Source organism: Cricetulus griseus, chromosome 3, assembly GCF_003668045.3.
Source record: "Cricetulus griseus strain 17A/GY chromosome 3, alternate assembly CriGri-PICRH-1.0, whole genome shotgun sequence".
NCBI classification, from domain to species: Eukaryota; Metazoa; Chordata; class Mammalia; order Rodentia; family Cricetidae; genus Cricetulus; species Cricetulus griseus.
Genome location: NC_048596.1, coordinates 183,009,756 through 183,026,783, shown reverse-complemented (window position 1 = coordinate 183,026,783; position 17,028 = coordinate 183,009,756). Strand labels below are relative to the sequence as shown.

Here is a 17,028-nt window from a genome sequence, read left to right as displayed (position 1 = left end):
CAAGACTTTCAAACCTGCTCTCCAGCACTCCAGAAGGACATTATAATCCATCACCTGTTTTCTCCTTCCCAGAGACAGTAAAATACAGCATTTCTTACTGATCAAACACTGGCATGTTTATCCATGGAAACACCTTCCACTTCTGTTGTACAGGACAGGCTACAGAAAATCACCCCTAAAACTACACCCAGTTTCCCCCAACATGCAAAATCCTTGTTCTTTTCTGTGAAAGCTGAGTGAGAGAATCCCCAAACATCTTCCTGTCTTTGAAAGAAAATAGTTAGTACCTTAATTTAAACTTCACTGTTTACAAGTAAATGGGATTCTAATTATAAGCAAGTAAATTCTTTTTGCTTACCTGATGTGAGACACACTCTGCTTGGTAAAACAGTAAAGAGAAAAGAGCACCCCGAGGAGTGGAAGCAGGGCATCCAGCAGCACTGGGAGAGGGTCATTTGCCACCACATACAACTAAGGAAAAGAACATGATGAGACACACCATGACCGGGCCAGAGCAACAAGAGCTCAACACCGAGCTTCCACAGACCTCGGAGTTTATCTCACACAGCACTTCTCTAAGGTACACAGTTCTAGATCAGCGCTGAGATGAACCTGGCAATGGAACCATATTGATTGAAAGCAGTGAAAGTTGAGTTCTTCTAGCACCTTCTCTCACTCACAGACTGAAAAACAGCCCAAAGTCAGGGGATTCATCCATTTCCTGACCCGCTTCCTTCCTAGCTTCCGGCTGCCTCTGAGCCTCCTGGTGTGTCTACTGTGATCTGCACAGTAACTGCCCTATTGCTGAAGGCTGGTTAACAGTTAACTATTACCAAATAGGAAAACTAAAAGCCAGTCTGAAGGACAAGGCCTTGAGCTCAGTGGAGCCTGTGCTGAACTAAATCCTCAGAACTGAAAGAAAAGGGAATTAAACTAAAACCTAGATTAGAAACAAAACAGCTCACTGTGGTTCATCACTTTCAAACTATGATGCTATATGGCTGTTCTATTATGTCCAAGTCAAGACATATTCAAAAGGTATGCTCATGGTAGCTCACACCCCTGGACCCCAGCATTCAGGGGACCAACGCAAGAGGACTGTTATGAGTCTAAGGCCAGCTAGGGCTATAGTAAGAAACAAAATCTCTGGCCTAGCAGTGGAGGTACATGCCTTTAATCCCAGCACTCAGGAAGCAGTGGCAGGTGGATCTCTGTGAGTTCAAGGCCAGTCTGATCTACAGAGTTAGTTCTAGGACAGCCAAGGCTACATAAAGAAACACTGTCTTGAAAAACCAAAACTAAATAAATAAATAAATAAATAAATAAATAAATAAATAAAGAGGCATTATGACTCATGTCTATAATCCCAGACCACCGAGGCAAAATCAGGAAGTTCACTGAAAGTTTTAGGCTAGCCTGGTCTACACAGCAACTTCCAGGATAACCTGAGCTATAATAGTAATCATCTTTAAGGGAGAAAGAGAGTGAGTTGGTGTTGGAGAGATGACTCAGTAAAGCACTTGCTGTGAGAACATGAGCACCTGAATTTGATCCCCAGCACCCATACAAAAAGCAGAGCAAGTCTACTCAACTCCATGAGCCCCAGCTTAGTGAAAGACCCTATCTTTCTGGAAGACAGCCAACACCGATCACTGGCCTCTGCGTGTGCATGCACAGGCATGTACATATATAGTCATGAGCATGTACACATACAACACACAAAAAGTAAATGTAATAATCACTTTAATATTATAAAAAATTATAACAATCTGAAACTGGACATGATGGCAAATGCCTGTAACCCTAGTACTTTAGGAGACAGAGATGGGAGGATGGCCTCACACAAGTTCAAGCCCAGCCTTGAATATCTAGGTCAGCTAGATACACATCACTTAGGGGGGTATGGGTGCACACGTTTGTGGCACACACACACAATGTATATATATATATACACTCTCCCTGTTAGTTTTAGCAGCTTTATTTAAAGAACAGAGAAACTTGAAGAGAGTGCTGGGGTACAAATCAATGCTATTTCTGAGAGATGAAAGCTTGTAGAGGCCTCGTGTAGACTGGTAAAAGCAGTTTCTCCAGCAAGCCCTGTCCCTTTAAATGAACTCTAACTTTCCACACTCCTCATGCCTCCTGACTCCTCTGGGGAACCTGATAACTAGAGAGCCGCTTCCTGTACATGATCTAATTTCCATAAGCTGCAAATGAAGGGCCTTGTAGGGCTGTGTTCAGAGGTAATGTGAGGCCTAATTACAGCATCACCAACTACAGGAGGTAAAATAAGAGATCTCCCAGATAACCTAAGGGCCTATTGTCTGACTCTGGAGTCTGTGTTCTCAGAGGTAAGTGCTGTGGAGCCATCCTCCTACACCAGCAGCTTTTGATGGCTTGATAAGGCCAACACATTTCAATTTTTTTTTTAAGTGCAGGAGATTGAACCCAGAGCCTCAAATATGCTAAGCAGGCCCTCTACCCCTGAGCTATACCTCAACTACAGCCTTTAACATGGCCTCAATCAAGCAAATTTCTCAGAGGCATATATTTTTGCTGATCCTAAAACTTTTCTGTATTTTCCAATAAAAAAACAATGATTTTTCTATTTAGAAAAACCCGTACAGCTATTTATACAGATACATTATTTAATTTTACATAAAGGCTCAGCAAATATGTACTATGTGCTAGTTAAATGCTAGGCAAGCTTGAGGTGCTGTGAATACAGGATGAACAAAGTTGGCTTTGAAGAAGTTTACATTCCCAAGAGGGAGACAGAAAACAGCCACTAGGTTAAGGGAAGGGCTATAGTGAAAAGTAAGAACATAAATATAGCAATGTTTTTCAAAAGTAGAAAGATTTAAAGGCAATGTCTGTTTTGGCTCAACTTGATAAATGCTATTTCTTTGATATTTCAAAGAATTCAGTGCTTCTGCTTGACATATACATGGCTCTCACCTCTTTTCCAACATCAATAGTATTCTTTCATGTACTGAGCCCAAATCTACATCTGCCAAGCTTCTATCTTTCCATAAGTCTTGGATTGACTGAAAGACAATAATCAAAAGCCAGGCATAGTGGTGTTGTACACCTTTGATTCCAGCACTCAGGAGGCAGAGGTAGGAGGATCCATATAAAATTCAAGGTCAACCTAGTTTACATAGAGAAATCCAGGACTACATAGAGAGACCCTGTCTCAAAAACAGAAAAACAGAATCCAATTTTTTTGTGTGTTCTGTAAAAAGTGTGTTAGTGTGCTACATCCTAATGACCCAGATTGGATGTTGTAGGTTTAAGGCAGGCAATACTACCCACTAAATTTTTTCTAAGCTGGGCAGTGGTTGCATATATCTTTAATCCCAGCACTCGGGAGGCAAAGGCAGATGGATCTCTAAGTTCAAGGCCATCCTGGTCTACAGGGCAAGATCCAGGACAGCCAGGGCTACAAAGAGAAACCCTATCTCAAATAATAATAAGTTTAATTTTTTAAAAGATTTTATTTATTTATTATGTATACAGTTATCTGCATGCATGCTTGCACACCAGAAGAGGGCACCAAATCTAATTACAGATGGTTGTGAGCCACCATGTGGTTGCTGGGAATTGAACTCGGGTCCTCTGGAAGAGCAGTCAGTGCTCTTAACCTCTGAGCCATCTCTCCAGCCCAATAAGTTTAATTTTTAATTAAATTTTATTTACTTTGTCCATGTGTATATGTGCACAATCATGAGTGTGTGCACATGTTTTATGTATGTGTGCATCCACATGCATGTGTGCAGCAGACATATAGAAATCAGATTATTATGTGCAGGAGTCAGTTCTATCCTTCTACCATATTAGTTTTGGGAATTGAACTCAGGCCATCAGATGTAGTGGGAAGCAAGTGCCTCAATGAGCCATCTTGCTGGCCCCAACAGTACATATTAAAATGACCCAGCTCAGGGCTGGAGAGCTGGTTCAGCAGTCAGGAGCACTTGTTGCTCTTGCAGAGGGCCAGGGCTAGATTCCTAGTACCCACATGGCGATTCACAACTATCTGAAACTCCAGTTCCTGCAATCCAAAGACCTCTTCTGTCCTTCACAGGCACCAAGTTCACATACCTACACACAGGCAAAACACACATACACATAAAAAACAAATTAACATTTTTTAATGGCCCAGCTCGTATTTTCTCAATTTTATGCACCTATTTTATATTGTACTGATTCAAATATTTATTGAAACATCTAAACTTTCAACTTGATCAAGGTATAATAAATTTGTTTTCTGTTCTATCTGTCCTGTTGCTAAAGATAAAACCCTGTTTGGTTGAAAGTTTTCTGGTTACTCAGAATATTTACAGAAGTAATGATCACAAACAAAATGCTAAGGGTTGTAAAGCTGAAGCACAGTGGGAGAGACAGGTTCTGAGGGTGGATTTTCAACTCTGCTTCAGGAAATACTTTCTTTGTTCTTTTTTTAAGATTTTATTTATTTATTATGAATACAGTCATCTGCAGACATGCTTGCACACCAGAAGAGGGCACCAGATCTCATTACAGATGGTTGTGAGCCACCATGTGGTTGCTGGGAACTCAGGACCTCTGGAAGAGCAGTCGGTGCTCTTAACCTCTGAGCCATCTCTCCAGCCCCCAGGAAATACTTCCTAAGGGGAGTGGAATGCTGTGGTTTTCCAGTCAGAAGAGCTGAGGGATAAAACTCAGAGGACAGTATGGACTACAGAAGCCATAACGGGTCAAAGCAGGTTAGACTGAGGATATAAAGTTGTATAGATGACCATGATGGCAGTCCCTTTCAAGAGACTTTCACATCCCTCGGACTGCATCTCAGCTTTTGAAGGTGTCTGTGTTAAGTTGTCCAGTCCTTCACGCCTTTATCTAGGTCCACAGAACTGCTGTACAACAAAGGACAGATCCATATTTCTGGACATTCTTCAGTATGTATACACTAAACAATACTGTCACTCTCTGCTTGACTGGGAGGTCCCTGAGGGCAGGGGCAGGCCCTCAGTTATTCCTGTATCAACCTTGCAACGTATCTGCATTTAGTAGGTACTGGTGCTCATCCAGTAGGTACTGGTGCTCATTCAGTAGGTGCTGGTGCACATTCAGTAGGTGCTGGTGCACATTCAGTAGTTACTGGTGCACATTCAGTAGGTACTGGTGCTCATCCAGTAGGTACTGGTGCTCATTTAGTAGGTGCTGGTGCTCATTTAGTAGGTGCTGGTGCTCATTCAGTAGGTGCTGGTGCACATTCAGTAGGTACTGGTGCACATTCAGTAGGTGCTGGTGCTCATTCAGTAGGTGCTGGTGCACATCCAGTAGTTACTGGTGCACATTCAGTAGGTGCTGGTGCACATTCAGTAGGTGCTGGTGCACATTCAGTAGGTGCTGGTGCTCATTCAGTAGGTGCTGGTGCTCATTCAGTAGGTGCTGGTGCTCATTCAGTAGGTGCTGGCGCTCATTCAGTAGTTACTGGTGCACATTCAGTAGGTGCTGGTGCTCATTCAGTAGGTACTGGTGCACATTCAGTAAGTACTGGTGCACATTCAGTAGGTGCTGGTGCTCATTCAGTAGGTGCTGGTGCACATCCAGTAGTTACTGGTGCACATTCAGTAGGTGCTGGTGCACATTCAGTAGGTGCTGGTGCACATTCAGTAGGTGCTGGTGCTCATTCAGTAGGTGCTGGTGCTCATTCAGTAGGTGCTGGTGCTCATTCAGTAGGTGCTGGCGCTCATTCAGTAGTTACTGGTGCACATTCAGTAGGTGCTGGTGCTCATTCAGTAGGTGCTGGTGCACATCCAGTAGGTACTGGTGCACATCCAGTAGGTGCTGGTGCTCATTCAGTAGTGACTGGTGCACATTCAGTAGGTACTGGTGCACATTCAGTAGGTGCTGGTGCTCATTCAGTAGGTGCTGGTGCACATCCAGTAGGTACTGGTGCACATCCAGTAGGTGCTGGTGCTCATTCAGTAGTGACTGGTGCACATTCAGTAGTTACTGGTGCACATCCAGTAGGTACTGGTGCACATCCAGTAGGTACTGGTGCACATTCAGTAAGTACTGGTGCACATTCATGAGAATAACTAGAGAAAAGACACAGTGAGCAAAAGAGTCTGGCTTTTATTTTCTCAAACAACCTACATATAAGAAGTTAAACTGCATCTTTTTTGTTAAGTTGGGTAAGGGCTCATATAGCCCCGGCTAACCTCTAACTATGAACTTCCTTTTTTATTATGTTGTGATTGTTGTTGTTGTGAGTTTGTTTGTTTCTTTGTTTATTTATTTGTTTGACACAGGGTCTTACTATGTAGCTCTGGCTGTCCTGGAACTCACTCTGTAGACCAGGCTGTCCTCAAACTGCCTCTGCCTCCCTAGTGCTGGGCTGAAAGACCGTGTACCACTATGCCTGACTTTTTTTGCTTTTATTATTTATTTATTTATTTATTTGTACTATGAGTCCACCTTCCCCATGCTGGGATTGAGGCATGTCCTACCACACGAAGTTTATGTGCTATGCTGGAGATGAAATCTATGGCTCCCCACATGCTAGGCAAGCATCCTAGCAACTTAGCCACATTCCCCAGTCACCTCTTTACCAAACCTATAGCTATAGACTACTCAATGAGCGCTAATTAACTAAACAGGACTATAGACCCTCAGCTTTGGAAGGAAAATCAGAACATAAGGCTAGATTTTATACTGATCAGTTTATCTATATTTCTAACAGCTAGAGTATCTCCAGTAGGATTTACTAGAAATTTAGATTATAAGAGAAAAGGGAGGAAGGTCAAACAATCATGTGTTTCTGTTTCAGAAAAAAACAAAACAGAAAAGCATTCTTACAAGCTGCACTGATTTCAGAGACTGTCTAGGTCTTCTCATGTGTTATGTGTATGAGTGTGTCTGTGGTGCTCACAGAAGCCAGAGGGGCTGAATGCCCCTGGAGCTAGAGTTACAGGCAGTTGTGAGCCTTCTGAAAAGGGTTCGAGTCTGGTCCTCTGCAAGTGCAGTAGATTCAGAACTGCAGGGCCATCATCCAGTCTTATTACTAGAGTCTCGAGCACAGCCCTCAGAGAGCACTAGAGCTAATGAGGACTAGGGGAGTCGAGAGATAGGGAACTTGAATGTGAATTTTGATTCTGCTACCTCAGCAGTTGCCCAAAATCATACACTGAATGATTATGTTTTGGGGTTTTTTTGGTTTTGTTTTGTTTTGTTTTTGGAGACAGGGGCTCACTATGTAGACCTGTCCTTGAACTCATAGAAATCAAACTGCCTCTACCTGTGCCTTTCGAATGCTGAAATTAAAGGCACCATGCCTGAAGAATAAGAGATTTGTGAAAGGTTGTTTGCTTGTTTGGGTTTTTTATTTAAGTGATCTTTTTATGTGTATGTAAATGTGTTGGTATGCCACAAGTGCTTGGGTGCCCATGGAAGCTAGAAAGGGAGATGAGATCCCCTGCAGCTGGAATTCCAGGCAGTGCTGAGCCATGGGATGTGGGTGCTGGGAACCAAACTCCAGTCCTTTGGAAGAGCAGTATGTACTCTTAACCACCGAGCCATCTCTTTAGCCGCATGTTTTTAGTATTTTTGAGGATCTTGCCATGTAACCCCTACTCGGCCAATATTCACTGACTGGGTAGCCCAGGGTGGCCCTGAATTCACAGTAATCCTCCTGCCTCTGTTTGCTTCCTAAGTGCTGGGATTACAGCTCCACACCACCATGAAATGCTGTTTGTTTTAATGTGATGCTGGGGATGAACCCAGGGTTTCTTGCATGCAAGACAAATAATCTACCATTGAACTACACTCCCAGCTCCAAAGACATTTAAATCTTTCAGGTTTTCTTTTTCCACTTTATGTGTAGGAATGTTTGCTTGAATGCATGTTTGGAAGTCATATATGCCAGTGCCTAAGGAAGTCAGGAGAGGGTCTTTGATGCCTGAGACTAGAATTACAAGCTGTTGTGAGCCATGATGTGGACACTGGGAATTGAACAAAGGTCTTCTCCAAGAGCAGATAGTATTCTTAACTGCTGAGCTATCTCTCCAGTCCCTCTGTCTCAGATTTTACACTTACATATGTATTAAGTTTTTGGTATAGGGGCCAATTATGATAGCTCATGTTTTAAGTAAAATGCACAGCTACATACACATGTAAGTTTAATTTTATGCTTTTAAAATTATTTTTGATACTACAACAAATGAAACTGTTGTCCTAAAGCATGGCTTCATCTTAGTACAATCATGATGGGGCTACTCAGAATCTGATGGAATTCAGATGACTGAAAATTAGCACAGGATGGACCTTGATTTTACCGGTTAAAGACTAAACTAGTCAAATGCTGCCCTGAACTGCAGCACAGGGGCCCTTTTGATAGTGGTGTTCCAGAACTTCTAATGCACTTGCTGAGTTTAATTAAGACATGTGAGAAGAAAAAGAACAAGGCTGTTACCTAATATAGCAAGTACTTTGCACTGTGGGAGCTTACAGAACATATTGCCTAAAACAGTCTTTTTTTAAAACAGAGTTTCTTTGAGTCAAAAAGGAACTGACAGTTTTTTGAGCACTTATGTGCTACAGTATGCTATGAATCTACCAAAAGTTACCTTATTTCACCGGGCATGGTGGCACATGCATATAAAACCAGTACTTGGGAAATGGAGGAAAAAGGATCAGGAGTTTAAGGCCAGCCAGACTACATGAGAACACATCCCAAAACAAACAAACAAGTTACCTTTATCTTCCTACATCTCAAATGGTAAATAAGTCACCTAAAGTCACACAGTTAAGTCCTCCATGAGGTCAGACAAGAATCCACATGTTTGGAGGACTTAGCATTTCCACCACCCTACGCCACAGACTCAGAACTGATAACCCAACATCTGTAACTCCCACAGCTTTAAAGGATACTTCTGTTGGTCTTTTGCTTAAAGTTTAAGAACATAGTTCAATCACTGGTGGAATTTTCCAAAAATTTCCATAAAAGTAAAAGAACCATTCCCCCAGAAAGCATTAAAACTTCTTAAATTCAGCAGTGCAGTGGTGGTGCTTGTCTTTAATCCCAGCACTCAGGAGGCAGAGGCAGGCAGATCTCTATGAGTTTGAAGCCAGCTTGGTCTACAGAGCAAGTTCCCAGGAAGGCTCCAAAGCTACAGAGAAACCAGAAATCCTGTCTGGGGGGTGGCAGGACGGGGGTTGGGGAGGGGGAGAACGGGACACTTCTTGTATTATACTACATGCAAATACTTGCTTTTACTCACACACACACACACAATGGGGAGATTATTAAATTATTTCTGTCAGTCACTATCTGTGAGCTCTGGAAGAAATCACTTCAATTTTTGGGATTTTCTTTCTTATTTTTAAAATATATTTTTTAGATTTATTTTATATGTATAAACAGTTTTCCTTCATACACATCTGTATACCAAGTGCATGGATATTACTCACAGAGGTCAGAAGTAGGCATCAGATCTCCTAGAACTAGAGTTATAGACACTTGTGAGCCACCATGTAGGTGTTGGGAAATGAACCTGGGTTCTCTGTAAGAGCAACCAGTACTCTTAATCACTGAGCCATCTCTCCAGCCCCCTGATTTCTTTTTTTAAAAAATGAAAAGTTAATTTAAGAAAACTCATAAGATGTACAGTATCAAGAGTGGAATCTACTATAAACTGTGGATTAAAGTAATATTGATATGTCAGTGTAAGTTCATCAATTGTAATAAATGTACTACCATACAGGGATCACAACTAGTTAGGGAGGCTATCTAAGGGCTGGGGGTATAAGGGGAAATCTGTAGAGCTAAATATAGAGCCAACCGAAGCCGAAGGATAGTAAGTTAGAAGCCAGCTTGGACTACATGGCAAGCCCTGTCTCAAAACACCAAAAGGAAGGTAGGAGAAAGGGAAGTTAGGGAAAAGAAGAAAGAGAAGATGAAAAAGGAAGAAAGGAGAGATAGGGAGTGGGGAGGGGAAAGAGAGAAAGGAAGGAAGGAAAAAAAAAAGAAAATCAGACTTCCATATTAATGGGCTGTGCATCTGTAGTTTCAACCACAAACTGGAAAATTAGGAGTGGGCTGCATATGTACTGAATACTTACAGACATTTCCTTGATGGAGCTGCAGAGATGGCTCAAGTGGTCAAGAGCAATGACTGCTCTTCCAGAGGACCCAGGCTCAATTCCCAACACCCACATGGTGGCTCACAACTGTCTGTAACTCCAGTTCCAGGGGACCCAACAGCCTTACACAGGCATACACACAAGCAAAACACCAATGCACATAAAATAAAGATATTATCTGTAAATATTAAACCCTTTTACATGAGACTTTAAGCATCCTTGAATTTTCAAAACTTTAGGAATCCTTAAGCTAACACCCAAAGTTTCTAAAAAGCAATTATAAAATCTGTATTTTTTTAAAAAATGGTTATTCTAGTAACTATAGTTTCTTAACTAAGTTTCTATTATTCCAACTTTCTCTATAAAACAAATTAAAAATTCAGAATGAGGAATCAAATGCCCAATCTGACAAAGCAATTATAATTAGAAATCCACTACATTTGATAGGAAAAGGACTTGGATAATTAAAGTCAAGATCCACCGACTCTGGAAACTGAGATAATATGGAAATGAGGAAATACAAAATAAACAAATTAACTATCTTCTAGAAGCCTTGGGAAATGCTATAATTAATACTTCAGGAAAACTCTTTTCCCATGTGAGGTTGTGGACAGTCTGTTGAAGAGCTGAACATGTCCAAATAGGAAAGTACTGTGAGTTTCCTGTGCTCACAAAACACCTGGGTCTGTTCACCTACCCAGGCAAAGAAAACATGAAAATCACTTTGCCAGGAGCACAAAAGAATTCAAGCACTGTGGGGCCTGGACCCAGACACTCATTAGGGAGTAACTCAACTAAGTCATTTGAGCTGCCACTTGGTCCTTTCTGGGTATAGACAATTTACAGCATGATAGGTACAGAGACAGAAAAATGAGACTTACTCGGATGAAATACAAGTGATCATCTAGCACCTACATGGCCACTGAGGGCAGAGCCATCACAGTCAGAGTGCCCTCTCTCTGCTGCAGAAGGATGCAAGTGTAGAAAGGTCTGCCCTTACTCCCTCCTGGTGTGCCACAGAACAAAATCACAACAAAATTTAAAAATCAGAGAGTTAAGAGCTTAGTCTTTTAAAAATCAAGTTAAACACTTTTAAATAATTTACTTATTTTCATTTTATTTGCACCAGTGTTTTGCCTGCATGTATACCCTGCATGGGGTGTCAGACCCTGAAGTTACAGACAGTTGTGAGCTGCCATATGGGTGCTGGGAATTGAACCTGGGTCCTCTGGAGGAGCAGTCAGTGCTCTTAACCACTGAGCCATCTCTCAAGCCCCAAGTTTAACACTTTTAGAAGGACACACACACAGGCAATCCCTGTCTTTTAAACAAGGTGTGAAAGGTTAGTCTGGGGGTGCATGCCAACATCCCTTTGGAAGGTCCTTAGAACATCTTACTCACCAGGGGTGGTGGCACAGCCTATAATCCCAGCACTCAGAAGGCTGAGGCAGGTGGGTGAAGGGCTCAAGACTACTTGGGCTGTCTAATAAGAAACAAAGGTAAACTTGGTGCTGGAAGCTAAGACACAGAGATGGGATAGTACACTGGAGAGCAACACCAAATCAAAATGAATTTTAAAGCATGGATATCTCAGAATACATAAAAATTAGTAGATGTGTGTGGAAGCAAGAAGATAGAACCCATAACCAGAAAAGGAAATCAAATCTGGACAGTGGTGGTGCATTTGAGGCCAGCCTGGTCTACACAACGAGTTCCAGGACAGCAAGGGCTACACAGAGAACCCTGCCTCAAATAAATAAATAAATAAATAAATAAATAAATAAATAAATAAATAAATAGATAGATAGATAAATTTTCTGGGATTCTGTTTTTTACTTTTTTGTTGTTGTTGTTGTTTGTTTTTTGTTTTTGTTTGTTTTTTGTTTTTTTTTAAATGGAGTGTGCTGGATGTCTCTACAATTTTGTTCAAAGGACTGCAGAACCTGGCAAAGCTGTTGTTGCTATTGATGCATAACATATTGCCATTATTGATATATATATATATATATATGCTAATTGAAACTCAAATATGTGATGAATCCAAGGTGTTTCAGTGAGTGCTCACCTGTGCATGCAAATTTGATTTCATCTTTAGTAAGTAGTAAAGTTATATGCTTGCCAAAAAAAAAAAAAAAGTAAGTGACACACTGGAAGGCAAATGTCACACAATTTCAATTTTTTGTGTAACCTAGAAATGATGAACTTATGGGAACAGAGAGCAGAATTGTGGCTATTAGGCTTCAATGTGGGACTTTTAACAATGGGGAAATGATTGGTTTAAGGATATAAAACTGCAGTTGGACAAGAGGCATGGACTCTGTGAAGTCTTGAGGTCTACTGAGAGCATGATAAATATGGTTGATAACAATATGCTATATTTTAAAAGTTGTGAGATAGTATACTTTAAGTGTTCTCAAAACAAAAATGATGAATATGTGTGATATAACATGTTAATTGGTTTAATTTAGCCATGCCATTGTGAACATACTGTATTCTGTATCATAATTGTGCATGACTTTATTTATGAACTAAATAAATGAATGGAAAAAAATTTAAAAAATAAATAAATAAAAGAGTGGGTGCTTGGGGCTAAGGGTGGGTGGTGAGTGAGGAATGCTAGCTAATGGATGTGAAGCTTCCATGGGAGAGATTTTCTAAAATTACATTGTGATCATGGTTGCACAACCCTAAACTGTACTTTAAATAAGTGCATTGCACGTTGTGTGGATTTTAACTCAGTAAATCTGTTAGCAGAAGGAAAAGAGAGAAAAACAGCTGGATATGTTCCCAGATGCCTCTTGGAAACTAAACAGCCTCTTGTTACCCATCGAGTGGCTGGATCGAGTCACGCTTTCCAGATGTCTTCCTCATTTCCTGTGTGTAAACTGTACACTATAATTTAGTATTAGCAGAATGTTAATAAAGATTACACTCCCTTTGTTGCTAAATTCCACAGTGTTTACTATTTTCCTCCAGCATACACATTTCCTCTGTCTTCCAACTGCAGCTGGGCTGCCAAAACCTTGCAGGGAGCAATTACCATCTGCAATGTCCCTGTTTCACTGAAGTGTGGGTCAGATTCAGCACCTACAAAAAACTGATGGCAGACTTTTTTTGTGGACAGGGTCTTCACTGTTGTTGTTTGTTTTGATTTTTGGTTGGGATGTCAAGGTTTGAGATCACTGTGTAGTACTGGCAGGGCTGGAACTCACTTTGTAGACCAGGCTGCCTTGAATTCAGAGAATGGCCTATCTCTGCTTCCAGAGTACAGGGATTAAAGACATGAGCCACCATGCACAGCTGATTTTTTAATTCTTTTTTTTTTTTTCCAAGACAGGGTTTCTCTGTGGCTTTAGAGGCTGTCCTGGAACTAGCTCTTGAAGACCACGCTGGTCTTGAACTCCCAGAGATCCGCCTGCCTCCGCCTCCCAAGTGCTGGGACTAAAGGCATGCGCCACCACCGCCTGGCTGATTTTTGAATTCTTAAGCACATATTTTATATCTACAAATTAACTAGTGTCATATGTAAAATTTAAAACAAAACAAAAGCATTTACCTTCTTACCTAAAGACTATGACTTCAGATTTACATTCTGGGGGCTGGATGTAGCAGCATACACCTTTAATCTCAGCACTTGGGAGGCAGACAAAGGCAGATCTCTGTGAGTTCAAGACCAGCCTGGTACATAGTGAGTTCTAGGCCAGTCAGGGTGGCAAAGTAAGACCCTGCCTCAAAAAATAAAAGTTAAAACACAAAAATAAAAATTCACTCTCTGCCCTGCTAAGAGAGGGTGAAATAGCCTGGTAGCTCCTTAAGCAGTTCAGCAGAGTAGCCTTAGGGTCTGGCAGTCCTTTTCCTATGTGTGTCCAGGAGAACAGAAAACATGATACAATAACAACATGCACAGGACTAGGTGACAGTTAAAGAAAACAGCTGGGTTTTGTTGTTTGTTTTTGTGACAAGGTCTCACTATACGGACTTGCTGTCCTGGGACTCTATGCAGACCAGGCTAGTCTCAAACTCAGAGATGGGCAGTGTTAGGATTACAGGCATGCACTGCAGCACCCAGCCAAAGAGTTTTGGGTGCTTTTTAAAAAAATTTTTTTTAATTATTTTATGTGTATGAGCATTTTGCCTACATGTGTATCAATGCACCACAATCATACTTGGTGGCCAAGGTGACCCAAAGAGGCACTAGATTTCCTGGGATTACAATTACAGATGGTTGTAAACTACCATGTTGGTGCTGGAAATCGAAGCTAGGTCCTCTGGAAGGGCAGCCAGTGCTCTTATCTTTTGAGCCATCCCTCCATCCCTGTTTATTTGTTTGTTTGTTTGTTTGAAACAATCACTTTTGGAAACTGAAGGTCCCAACAGCATTGTGCAGGCTCTGGTGAAGCCACTCTGAGCTCTATCACATGGAACATGACACATGATGTAATAACAGAGGACATATGACAGATCATCAGGAAAGAGACAGCTTGTTCTTTCCTAACAACCCTCTCTAAGAACTAGCTAGAGTTCCACAAAACTACATCAGTCTCTTCTGAGAGTAATGCCTCAGTGGACCCAACTTTCATCAAGTTTACGGTCTCTCTCTCTTTCTCTCTCTCTCGCTCTCTCTCCCTCCTTCCCTCCCTCCCTTTTCTCTCCCTCTCTCTCAAATAGGGTGCCATGTAGCCTGGCTGACTTCTGACTCACTATGTAGCTGAGGATGACCTGGAAGTTCTGATCCTCCTGCCTCAGCTTCCCAAATGCAAGGGTTATAGGCACGTGCCACCACTCAGACTTAAGCACCCTCTCTCTCTCTCTCTCTGTAATTTATATTTATTATATTCTGTCTGCATGTATGCTTGAAGAATCTCATTGCAGATGGTAGTGAGCCACCATGTGGTTTCTGGGAATAGAACTCAGGACCTCTGGAAGAGCAGCCAATGCTCTTACCCTCTGAGCCATCTCTCTAACCTAGACACCATCTCTCCAACCTAGGCACCATCTCTTAAGGGTTCCATACCACTTCCCAAATGTTACTACACTAAAGACAAAGCTTCCACCATATGAACCCTTGAGGGACACACTCAAACTATAACCTAACCACATCACATACAGAAACATATACACGAATATCCAAAGCAGCATATTCATAATAGCTGTTGAGTGGATAAGCAAAAATGTCATCTATTAATACAATGGCGTGTTATTTGGTAATAAAAAGGAATAAAGACCAATCCATGCTGTAATATAGAATAACTTTAAAGCATACCAAATGAAAGAAGCCAATCACAAAGACTATATACTACAATCTTGATTTATATGCAATGTCCAGAACAGGTAAATATAGAGGCAAAAGATAGGCAAGTGGTTCTCTGGGATCCAGAGGACTGGGAAGTGGTAACAGAGGAATTTGGGAGTGACAGCTAAGCAGTTCTGGGAGTTTCTCTGAGGCAATGAAATGCTAATATTAATTATGCTGATGCTTACACAAATCTATGAGGGTTTTGTTTGTTTGGTTGGTTGGTTGGTTTGGAGCTTTTTTGTTGTTTTGTTTTTTTGAGACAGGGTTTCCTCTGTGCAGCTCTGGAGCCTGTCCCTGGCACTTACTCTGTAGACCTGGCTGGCTTCAAACTCACAGAGATATGCCTGTCTCTGCCTCCTAAATGCTGGGATTAAAGGTGTGTGCCACCACTGTCCAGCTTGTTTTGGTTTTTTGAGTCAGGGTTTCTCTGTGTAACAGTCCTGGTTGCCCTGGAACTTGCTCTGTAGACCAGGCTGGCCTCCAACTCACTGAGATCCACCTGCCTCTGCCTCCCAAGTGCTGGGATTAAAGGCATGTGCCACCACCACTTAGCTCAAATCTATGAGTTTAAAAGCCATTGATTGTTATTTTTATTTCTAAATGTGTGAATTGTATGTATATGTCAATTAAACTATTAAAAGAAAAATTTTACTATACACCCAAAGGTTTACCAACTAATTAATGAGTAAAAAAAAAAATGTGGTATGTCATGCAATATTATTTAGCATTAATACTATTTAGCAGCAAAAAGGTACAAAAAATGAGGATATATATGGTATCCACATTCTCAACTTCAAATCACTTCAGTTTCATTTCTTTCTTACTTGCTTTTTTCCCCAGGAAATAAGGGACTGATGTTGCCATTCATAAACTAACCAAAGTTCTTTCAACTGCTAGAGCATAAGATGTTACCTTTAAAATAAATAAATAAGCTGGGCGTTGGTGGCACATGCCTTTAATCCCAGCACTCGGGAGGCAGAGGCAGGCGAATCTCTGTGGGTTCGAGGCCAGCCTGGTCTCCAGAGCGAGTGCCAGGATAGGCTCCAAAGCTACACAGAGAAACCCTGGCTCGAAAAACAAAAAATAAATAAACAAACAAACAAATAAATAAATAAAAACACATTTTTCCCCCCCAGGATGGAAGGGGAAGGAGATGATGACAGGTTCTCACTGTGAAGCCCAGGCCGGCCTGGAACTTGTTACATCACCCAGGCTGGCTCTGAAATTTCAAGGATTCTCCTACCCCTATCTCCCAAGAGTAGGGATTACAGGTGTATACCTCCAGGGCCAGCTAGTCAGACCAATTATTTTCTTTTTCTTTTCTTTTTTTAAAGATTTATTACTTTCAATTATCTGTATGTGTGTGTGTGTGTGTGTGTGCCTCTGTATGTGGGTATGTGCAAGTGTTTGAGGAGCCCAGAGGTGTTGTATTCCCTGGGACTGTAATTACAAGCAGTTGTGAACCAACTGTCATGGGTACTGGGAACCTAACTGTAAAAGCAGCATGCAACATGTGTTTTTACCATTTGAGCCATCTCTCCAACCTCCACTCATTCAAATTCTAGAAGTACTTGTTAAAAGGCAAAATTACAGATGCAGATCAG

At 41.4% G+C, this 17,028-nt stretch overlaps 1 protein-coding gene across 1 annotated transcript in view; it reads right to left on the bottom strand.

Moving 5' to 3' along the window:
* Tango6 (transport and golgi organization 6 homolog) overlaps positions 1-17,028 on the bottom strand; it is a 173,700-nt gene that overhangs the window by 139,375 nt on the left and 17,297 nt on the right. The window contains exon 8 of the mRNA XM_027405927.2: positions 359-471. Coding sequence (XP_027261728.1) covers positions 359-471 — 113 coding nt within the window. The remainder of the gene's footprint in view (positions 1-358; positions 472-17,028) is intronic.